Consider the following 10450-nt stretch of genomic DNA (forward strand, 5'->3'; position numbering starts at 1 on the left):
CTTCTGCAGATAGATCCCTCTAAACCCGACACACTGGACCTTTAAGTAACCGTGCTAGCACTTCCACCAAAGCTGTCCACTCATCCAGCAGCTAAATCACTCATTTGATTCTACTCTCACCCAAGATCAACACCACTGTGTAAATCATTAGTCAGTGCCAAAGCAGAAAATTAACACACACCTTGTTAAACTATCTGATGTTACAATCAAAGTGTGAAATTATCAACCTGTGACAAAAGAAACCCCTTTGTAGTTTAGCCCTGATCCGCGATTGGTTTGCAGGCGTGAAGCAGTGAGATTGGATACAGATTTGGTCAGTGGAATTAGAAATTATACGGGTTCCTTTTCTTACTTTGGCCAAAGCGTTAGCTTTCTTCTTGCTCCAAGAGCCAGAAAGAAAAGAGCTTTGAGTGTCGCTGCCTTTACTGTCCTCCTGAGTGTGAGTCTAGAGACATTTTATTGGAGGTTGATAGGAAGAATGAAAATGTATGGCTTCACAAACAGTCATTTTTTCAAAGCATATATTTAGACATCATGTCACAGCAAGAGAACTAGTCGACCATATTGGAGATATAGCTCTACTGGCAAATTGACAACAGACATATTCAGAGGTGGGTGATGAAAACCTGTTACATTTTATGGATGTTTTAGATTCAGAGGCCCAAAACAGAATTTCATTTAAAATTGTTAAACAGCAGGCTGCATCTGTAAAACAAAATAAGTCCTTCTTTAACATGTTGATGATTTAAGTATCTATGAATACATCAAGACTATGAACAAATATTATGCAGGTATGAGCAAATATAAATGCATATTAAAGCAATTATTAATTTAGAGTTCTAACTTATCCTATGAGAGAATATTTTCTTTACAATTATGTTGTGTTTATACATCAGCTTTTACTTATGGGTACCCAGAGAACAAGTTAAAGTCAACAAATGCATTAATAATATTAATTAATAATTACACTGTAGTCTGTTAAAACATTACTGCCTTAATACTACAATAAGGGGATTAATGGGTTGTGTAACAAAAAGAATCAATGAAAGCAAAAGGTTCTCCATTAAAGAAATCATTGTAATCAATATATGTGAGTGTTTTCATGTACATTTTATTACCTATTTAAATCATTCTATCTGCAAATATGAATATGAAGGAGTTATGGAAGTTAGTCTGAAATCATCATGATAAATAATCGCAGCCGACTCAAACAACAACTGTGGAAGAGAGAAATGGAGAAGAAAGATTAAAAAGGAAGGGGTGATGTGGCATTGGCCTCTTTTCTATCATGACCTGAAGGACTAAAAAAGATTTTCACCTTTATAGAAAAAACCTGCCTCAAATCCCTAAGCTCACTGCTGCTCTAAGGATGCGAGCCTGGGACACACTCAGATCACGAAGGTACACAAACAGAAGTTGAAGCTTAATATCTAGAACTAACAGGGACTTGTTAACTTTAGACCAACTGTCACAACAGGAGCAAAAATGTAGGGGCCCAATGTAACGTTCGCTTTAAAAGCTGAGCTGCATAATAAACAGTCACTGGCTTCAGATATGAGTCAGAAAAAATATATATACACATCCTCAACGACCAAGTGACACTAATCAATACCTTTGCCCCATAACTACATAGATAAAAGTGAACAACTGGAGCATCCGTCTCACCTTCTTTATGTCCTCAATACATTTAATGATGTAACTGCGTTTCACCGCCTCTTTGACGGCATAAGCATCACTCAGGATCCCCAGGTGCTCCTCCAACGCCTGCTGAACTAGACTGGTAGGCAGGGTGGGAAGATGAGCCAACTCCCACAGCACCTCCAGCACCTGAACGGGCACACAGACACGTTTTCATACACTTTAATAATGGAACCTAATGTACTGTAGATTTGCATAACTATTTTGTAACACCTCTCAATGTCTTCACCTGAAGGACAGATATATATCAACAAACCTTTCCAGTTGTTGTTTCAGAGCGAGCTTCTTTGCCGATCCTCCCTATCAGACTGAGCAGCTTCTGTCTCACACGGTCACTCTCAACCTCCCAGCTCTGAATCACATGAAAACACATCATAAATAATATCATAAATATTACCTGAGAGCTCTGTTTTAAAAGCCACTTGATATTGATTTTTTTCTCAGGAGTCCTGTTACAGAGTCTTTGTCGCACTGACCTTCTGTATGAGCACAAAGAGGTGAGTGAGTTGATCAAAGCTGAACTTCACAGCAGCAGCAGCGATGATTGTATGAATGTTTTCTATCACAGTTGATGACTGGCCCGCCTGAAACGCCCACACAAGAATCAATACATCCATCATGGACACGTCGGTTTACAGGGTTTTACTTTTTACATTGAAGAAGATAAACCTGTTGAGTGTGCTTCATGAAAACACAATAATACCACAGATATGAATCTACTGTGATGTGCTCCATGGTGCTGACCTGTATTCTCCAGATCTTAGAGAGTTCATCCAGAGAAAGTTTACTGCCCAGCAGCTCAATGATTCCCTTAATCCTCTCACAGTACTGAGCTTGATCGATGTTTCCTGGTACAGACAAACATTTAAGGCACCACAGTGAATAAAGTCAACCTTGAACCAAATATGCTTTATTATTATTTTACGCAATTAATATAAATTACTTCTTATTTGTCTGTGTGTTTTGTTAAGCACTTTCTTAAAAGACTGTAATAATAAGCTGAGTTGTGGCCATACATGTGTGTATTTTCTTACCTTCCAGTGCTATTGACAGAACTGAGTTCTCTACAAGCCAGTCCAGCAGTTTATCTGTGTCAATAGCGTTTTTCACGGTCTTGGACACCGTGCTCTCTTCTATTAACTTTGTCACCTGAAGAACAAACACATATAAAAAATAGTGCGACATTGAGTCAAAAATGGAAGCACCTAGAAAAATCAATAACCTGATACGTAAAGAATAGTATACTTATACTATAGAACATATAAGAGCAGACCTCTTTGAGGGAGTTCATCTTGGTGGAGAAGTGGGGGGTTTTGAGCATACGCAGCAGCGTGTCCAGCCGCAAATCATCCACCACAGCGACCAGTTCCCTCTGGAACCTCATACAAAGCAGCTTGATGGCCGACAGGAGGTCCGGGATGCTCACCAGGCGCTAGGGTTACAAGACACACAAAGAATGACTATGTGATAACTAGTCAAAAAACGTTACATAAAAAACATGAATTGTCCTATCATTATAAAAAACACACAAATCATTAGTGTGTAGTTTATAGAATCCAAGTCTTTGTGTCGATATAAGCTGGTAATTGCTTTACATTTCTGTTTACATTTCCAAAACAGCATGGTTTGTTCATTTCTAGTCCTAATTAGGATTGCAGTGGTAGTCAGTGTTACACAATGTGATTATACATAAATTGCCGACCAACAACTTCTTGTGTTTCTTTTTTTAAATATTTTTCTTGTTATATGTCCAGTGTAATTTGTAACATTGGTGTTACAAATCACAAGTTTATTACCCGGAGGGGAAATTACCACACCATGGCTTTCCTAGTTCTCATGCTTCTAATTTAACAATTCAGGTGAGTCAGGTGTAATAGGAGGTCAACAGTTCTCTACAGTGCCGTAACTTTCTATTGCTCTGTAGCTCTCTGCAACTCTGCAATGAGCCGTATTCACTAAACCACAACTACTGCAGCGCTATGCAATCAAATTACAAAGACTTGTTTAAATCCCTATCTTAAATAAACCATGTTATATTTCACAATGGAAGATTTATAATAACCTCCCTGATCCAATTGTCCAAGTAAGAAGTCTGATAGCAGAGGGGGTAATTGTGAAAATCAAGCCTACCTTGTCTTTAAGATCCTTTTCCTCCAAGTTCTGTACATATTTGATCATCTTGTGGATGACTGGATCAAGCATCGGCTAGAAAACAAGAATACATCAAAACGGAGCATAAAAAGACATGTAAACAAACAAAGCTGATCATTTTAGACAGATAGATAGGAAAAAATACACACTAAGAGGCCACATACACATAAACACAGCAGGAACAAAGGGGGGGGGCACAAAATTAAATATGCTAAATACGTTCGTGTGTGTGTGTGTGTGTTCAGACAATAAAGGTTACCTGGACAAGGCTGGAGTTCAGGTATTCTGCACAAACTCCGAGAGGCTGGACCAGAGCTGATACACACTGTGTAGGGAGATGGAAAGAGACAGAATAACTCAGACATGACAACAAAACTAAAATGAAATAAAGTTATCTGTAACAACTATGGTGAGTCTCACTATCATAAGAATAATTCACTCCATCTCTTTGTTTTTGTAATCAAGAAAATATGTCTTACATGATGTCTTTGTCGGCTCATCAAATAAAACACAAATAACAACAGCACTGAAAAGAACTCCTAAGATTTAAATGTTCAGGCCAGCGATTAAATTGCATGCGAGTAACAGATAGGGAGCGTAACCACATGTGCGGGTGAGTTTGTGATAGCCGAGCACAGCTGTCACTCGTCATTTAGTGCTAAATCATAGGGGCTTACTGAGTGGTTCCCATGTTCCTGACTTATGTTTCTATCTATCTGCTATCTCTGGCTTCCCTGAGAGCAGCTCTTCCACCTTCCTCCTCCTTTATTCACTCAGCAAACCCCCTCCCCCTGCACTCGATTTCCTGCTCAAAGCAGACAAATGAATGACTTATACTTGGGAGTCAGTAGAGGAGGGAACACTCCTCCCATTATCTTTCTTTCTTTCACTCTCAGTCACTCTCTCTCCAAAGCTCGGAGTGTGTTAGGTATCTGACAACTAACACACTCTACTGAGCTCCCACCGCCATTGAGGAGAGCTACATTGGTCTGCAACCAGTCACTGCCATATTAATATGCTAATGTTAGAGGAAGCATGTGTGCTGGGTGCACACATACACACACACACGCACACACATTGAATCAATGGTTATGTGCTGCTGTGGTTCCGGCTAGGCTCCCAGAAGGAAGCATCAGTACAAAGATGCCTCAGAACACAAAACACAACAGAGCATTTCAACCATCACGCAGCGGGAGGCTGAGAGCGTGTTTGTGTGTAAGTGAGTATTAACCAGAGGGGGAAAGAGAGACATTCAGCACCCTGGAGCTGAGAGCAGTGGGGGTGAACATGGTGACCTTTTCCCTGTATAAGGCCATCTCTAAAGTCTGTCTACAGTCCCTCTCTCAAACCATCACCAGAGTGGGAACTATTTCATCAAGCCAAAGATACGCAAGGACATTTGTAAGGAGAGCAAAAAGACAAAGGTTAAAGAAAAGTCTTACGGCGATCTCGATTTCCTCAGTGTTGAGTTTAGACTGGATGGCAGTGAATCCTCCCAACTCTCCAAACTGGACATAAAATACATGCAACAAGGTGGATTAGAGACAAAACTGTGAAATATGAAATATATGGAAAAAAAAAAAAAAAGGGGTGACTGCTCGTTACTCACCCGATTCACCAAATCAACCAGCCAACCATGAGGCTCCTGAAACAAAACATTATGTTTTCAATGGGTTTAATCAGCAAGGAATTGGAACAATAAGTTACTGTGACACACACAAGCTAGGTTTTCTGACAGCTGTTGTGTCACACATGTTCTGCTGAGTCCCTGTAGATCTGTTATACAACACATGGGATGAAGAACTCGTCTGTCTGCCCGTGAACATGACTTTACACTATGAACAAAATTGAATATGAAGTGTGCATAGAAATAATAGCAAAAGTTTTCTTGTGAGTGCATCCAGACAAATGGGCAGTAAGGCTAAAATAAAACTTCACAGTATTAAAAAGTAAAGGGTGAGTCCAGATGAAAGAGTAGTCCCTTACTTTCTGATAGGTGTTGCTAGGAGAGACAGCAAACATGTTGGCCTCTTCTCCAAACACTTCAGCCCAGTTCCTTTGGCAGGCTTTCATCCGATTCTTAAAATGGTACTCATTATCAGGGTTGAAGGCCTGGACGACAACAAAGATACAGAAAGTAAATACATGCTGAAGAAAAGTTTTAAACATTCAATTTCATGTGTATAACTGAGGGAGGAAAAAAATAAGAATTTAATTTTAAAGCTAGACAAATATATATGGCAAATTGATAAATTGACGCTAAATTTCACCCCAAAAGGCTTTTGTATATAGCAGAAGATAACTTTTTTAAGGCTGTATTAAAAAAAAATTGTCTTGCAAATGGAGAGAAACAAACTGAATGGCTGATTCATTGCTCAAGAAGCATCAAGGAGCTTACTACCATTGACTATGATCAACTATTGAGCGAAATGTAAAATTTTTTTCCCAGCAACATAGTTTCTTAAAAAGATTTAGAAAATTTCCAGAAACAAAAAACATTGTAGAGGTATCAAAAGACAAGAGATAGAGTAAGAGAGAACACACCATAGTCAGGACTCCCATCAGGTTTACAGGAACAGGGTCTTGCTTGACCCTCTCTGCCACCAGCTCCACCAGCAACATGAGCATGTTGTAGATCCCCTCATGAATCTCTGTGCCCCATTTGTGTACAGCACTGCTCGTCAGCAACTGAGGACAGAGAGCAAATAGACAGACACGATTAAAGTCAGTGAAAATATGGATTAACGACACAACCCACTTGCTCTGTTTTTTTGTTGCTCACCTTTTTAAAGGCCTCCGGCATGCAGCGATCAATAAACCGCTTGCAGTTCTCATCAGCGTCAGCGAGACCTGACAGATGGGGAGATGATGATTGACATATTTTACCCACATTTATACTTGGGAAGAAAAAAGATTGAGCCATGTTAACACGAGGTTTTAAAATAACATGTGATAAACACCAGACGGTCCAAACAAAACACCCACACAGTAACAAAGATGGAAAGCATTTAGTTTCATGTAGACATGAAAAACAATCTTACTGTGCCTGGCGAGGCAGGTGGCTGCGATCAGGCACTTGCCCAGGGACTCCTCTCTCTTGTAAGGTATCGACCAGTGATCAGTGAAGACTCGACTCTCCAGCTCATACAGGTTGGTGGTGGGGAACTCCATGCTTTCCCCTGAGCAGTTCCCATTCTCATCATTGCTCCTCTGGAATACACGCACAATGCAAAGTCACAATCTAGCGCAGTGAGTGACTTCATTTAAAACAGCTGGTCTCATTGTTTTATAATGACAGCAACAGTCTGTGCCTTGCTAAGATAATCCAAATGGCCTCCAGCAAAGATAGATTCATGCAGGACGATGCTTGATTCATTTTCTCCCTTTGGGAGATGAGCAGTAAGAATGTGTGTCCTCTATGATCTGACCTTCATCTCTGCTTTATTTTCCCCTCTGCTTTCAAGGCAAATCCACACACTTGGGCGATTTCACATAGTGCACCAGCGATTATATGAAAAGGGTTGTGATGTGCAAGACAGCTATGTGAGAGCTAAAGTCAAGGGTAATGAACAAGCTGCCACATAACATGACACTCTTGAGAGCAATATGATAGTATTCACCGTGCCAGTCTTCTCCTGTCACATCTGAACGGGTTATGAAAGGCAAGTTAAAATTCAACCCACTCAAGTCAACTTCTGCATTTATGGCTCAGAACAACAAGTTCAATCTCAGCAAGCGGCTGCAATGAGGGGTAAGGTCTGTGAGTGTGTGTGGTGAAAGCAACAGCAGACAAAGGATTTTTAAATTATTTATATCATTAAGTTGCTTACACATTCATGAAGTCATTTGAATATTCATGATCAAACTGCAGAACTCCCTCCTCTGAAACAGTGCTGCCCAGTGGAATGGCTCAGCACACTAAAGCATCACTGATGCATGTCCTATTTGAAATCAAGTAATTTATGTTTCTTCTTGCATGAAAAAGTATCTTTAAACAAGACTGAGTCCTGGGATTCAGCTCACACTGCATTCTAATTCTCCAAAACTATTACAATTAATTTGTCTCTTGTAACTGGGGGCACTGCCTAGGGTTATACCTATAGTTATATTAGCATAATTAATGGACAATGTATTAAGTGCATGCGTTAGTGCACTGCATACTGATAAATATGCTGGATAATATAAATTGATGGAAGGTACATTAAGTAGAGGCTAACTGGAGGGGAGGGAATGGGAGGAGGAAGCAACAGAGAAGCATCATATTTCATTCTTTCCCTTTCTCAGAAAACTAGAAATGACAGGCAAGATGGATGAGAGGACAGAGAGATAGACACTATGTTAACACAAGCAATAGAACATAATCTATGTATGCAAGATTTCCCATCTTACAGTTTCACAAAGAAACCCCCTCTTGATTTAACTTTAGTGTAAAAATTTCATCCTGTTCTTTAAATATGAATCTTTCTCTCTTTTACAACAGTGGAACCTACTTTTCTCCATTAAACGTGAAATCAAACCTCCAGATACGTTGCAACACTTTGTATTAAGGTGCATGAGGTAACTCATCGCCTCTCTGTTACTATGCACCCTGCAACCCTCCTGGGACCCCCTCGGCAAAAAGCTGCAATGTGTTTGTGTATGTCCGGGAGTCCACAGGGGCTATATTTAGGAGCATAACATGAGGCCAAATCCCTGTGACATGTGTCTTAAGCATAAATACAGCAGAAAGAGGAAGAGAAGGGAGGAAATACAGCCCTGTTATCTTCACTTGTTACTTTCTTAGTCTCACCGCAAATGTGATTTTTGTAGACGTCTCAAAAGTATGTATACAAACTCTGGCATTTAAGGCTCAAGCTTGCATATATTCCTCTATTGACTGGTTGATTTTAGAGAGGAAGAGATGAAATGAAACAGAAAGGATTTTGTTCATTGGTACCTGTTGTACTGACCCACACACACAGTTTTGGATCTCAGCAGCACAACAACTTCACCGTCAAAGTGTTACAACATGTGGGTGAATATCTGCCATAAAAGGATTTATTATCTTTTGACTGCACATACCAGCTGGACGAGATCTGTGAGAGAAACAGGTTTGGGTCAAGTTCTAAACACCCACAAGCTCCTCGAGGTGTCAGTCAAATCAATCCTGCCATGTCATGTGTACCACTTTATTTATTATTGTGTATTTATAAGTAGCCAGTAGAGAGTACTGTTACAACACCGCAGTGACAGTGAGCTAGCACCCAGGGAGAGGGCCAGCAGCTAGATTACTGACAACTGTCAAATAGCTGTCACAGAACCAGTGACTGGCCTGGAAGGATCACAGTGTTATCACACACAAACACATGTTGACAGCTGACAGTGTGTGCAAGAGAATCATCAAAATGGCCACGTGTGACAAATCAAATTGAGAAACCGATTGTGAGTCGGGTTCGAGTGGACCGCAATGTGTGCAGGACACGAGCAGGGTCGAGGCTGTCAGAGAACCTGCTAGCTAACGGTGGCTAACCTATGCTAAGCAGAATGAAACACATCCAAACATCTGACCGCGGGATAACACACCGGCCAGATCCTCGCAACCACATCACACCCAGTTCAAATGTGGGGTTGAAATCCTCCGCGGTGATGCCTCTGTGCCGTCCCCCCCCTGGTCCACTTACTGGCGGGTTCAACTCCCAAATGACGCTAAGCTAGCAGCTAGCTAGCTATGTTAGCTTGTAAGTTTATTAATGTATTTAGTCCCGTGATTGAAGTAGCTGAGCTCCATGTGAGCATCCAGTCATCCGGTTACTATGCCCCAGTGACATGCCCGGTCCCGGAGGACTGTGGAGTAATCCCCCCCCTGCTCTGACAGCGCGTTGTGCTCGGTGCATGTAGCCCTGCAGCGGCTAGGTGTAGCTAGTTAAATGGGCGAGCCCTCCATCTCCCTTTAAGTTGTAATTAGTCCCGCTCTCCTCCCTGGCTCCTCCGCGGGATGCTCGCTCTTACCTCGCTGTCCACCACGTCGTGGTACGCAGGCGGCGGGTCGAACCCTCCCGTGCCCGTCCGCCCGCTGGTTTCCCCGTCTCCACTCGAGCCCGAGCCCGGGGCAGGCCCGCTCTCCATCGGCTCGTATCCATACCCGAGTCCGGGGCTTTCGTTCGTCAGGAGCGCCACAGCCTCGTTGATGTCGTTCTTCGCCAGCCGGAGCGCCTTCCGTATCACGTCGGGGTCCGGGAAGCCCATGCAGAGGAGCGTGGTGATGTGCTGCTCCTCTTCGGTCTCCATTGTCGGGGTGTCTCGGTCTCTCGGCCTAATAGTAACTGGGTGTTCGGCGCAGCCCTGTGGCTGTGCACGCCGCCATGTTTACAGTCCGCCGCTGTTAGCCTGTCACGATCTGACTTCCCCCCACAACAGCGCCGACACAGGTGTTGCGCCGATTTCTGCCTGCCAGGAACCGCATGCTCCGTACGGGAGCGCGCTTTGCGAAAGCTCCTATAGATGTGGGATTTATTGTTACAGAGTCGCTTACTCTTTCTGATAAACAGCAGTAATGCAAGTAAGCTGAAATAGATACAAATAAATAAATAAATCGAATGAAGAATTATGCAGACAAAAAATA

At 41.9% G+C, this 10450-nt stretch overlaps 1 protein-coding gene across 4 annotated transcripts in view; it reads right to left on the reverse strand.

Annotated features, from left to right (window-relative positions):
• usp24 (ubiquitin specific peptidase 24) overlaps positions 1–10200 on the reverse strand; it is a 31043-nt gene extending 20843 nt beyond the window's left edge. For all 4 annotated transcript variants that reach the window (XM_061077562.1, XM_061077561.1, XM_061077560.1 and 1 more), the window contains exons 1-16: positions 9838–10200; positions 6891–7059; positions 6632–6699; positions 6394–6537; positions 5836–5961; positions 5459–5494; positions 5292–5357; positions 4109–4174; positions 3829–3903; positions 2972–3130; positions 2733–2847; positions 2443–2546; positions 2175–2282; positions 1955–2050; positions 1666–1827; positions 353–445 (exon numbers count right to left, since the gene is read on the reverse strand). In XM_061077562.1, coding sequence (XP_060933545.1) covers positions 353–445; positions 1666–1827; positions 1955–2050; positions 2175–2282; positions 2443–2546; positions 2733–2847; positions 2972–3130; positions 3829–3903; positions 4109–4174; positions 5292–5357; positions 5459–5494; positions 5836–5961; positions 6394–6537; positions 6632–6699; positions 6891–7059; positions 9838–10116 — 1866 coding nt within the window. In that variant the 5' untranslated portion in view covers positions 10117–10200. The remainder of the gene's footprint in view (positions 1–352; positions 446–1665; positions 1828–1954; positions 2051–2174; positions 2283–2442; positions 2547–2732; positions 2848–2971; positions 3131–3828; positions 3904–4108; positions 4175–5291; positions 5358–5458; positions 5495–5835; positions 5962–6393; positions 6538–6631; positions 6700–6890; positions 7060–9837) is intronic.
• Between the last annotated feature and the right edge of the window lie 250 nt (positions 10201–10450).

Source organism: Limanda limanda, chromosome 9 (assembly GCF_963576545.1).
Source record: "Limanda limanda chromosome 9, fLimLim1.1, whole genome shotgun sequence".
Lineage (NCBI taxonomy): Eukaryota > Metazoa > Chordata > Actinopteri > Pleuronectiformes > Pleuronectidae > Limanda > Limanda limanda.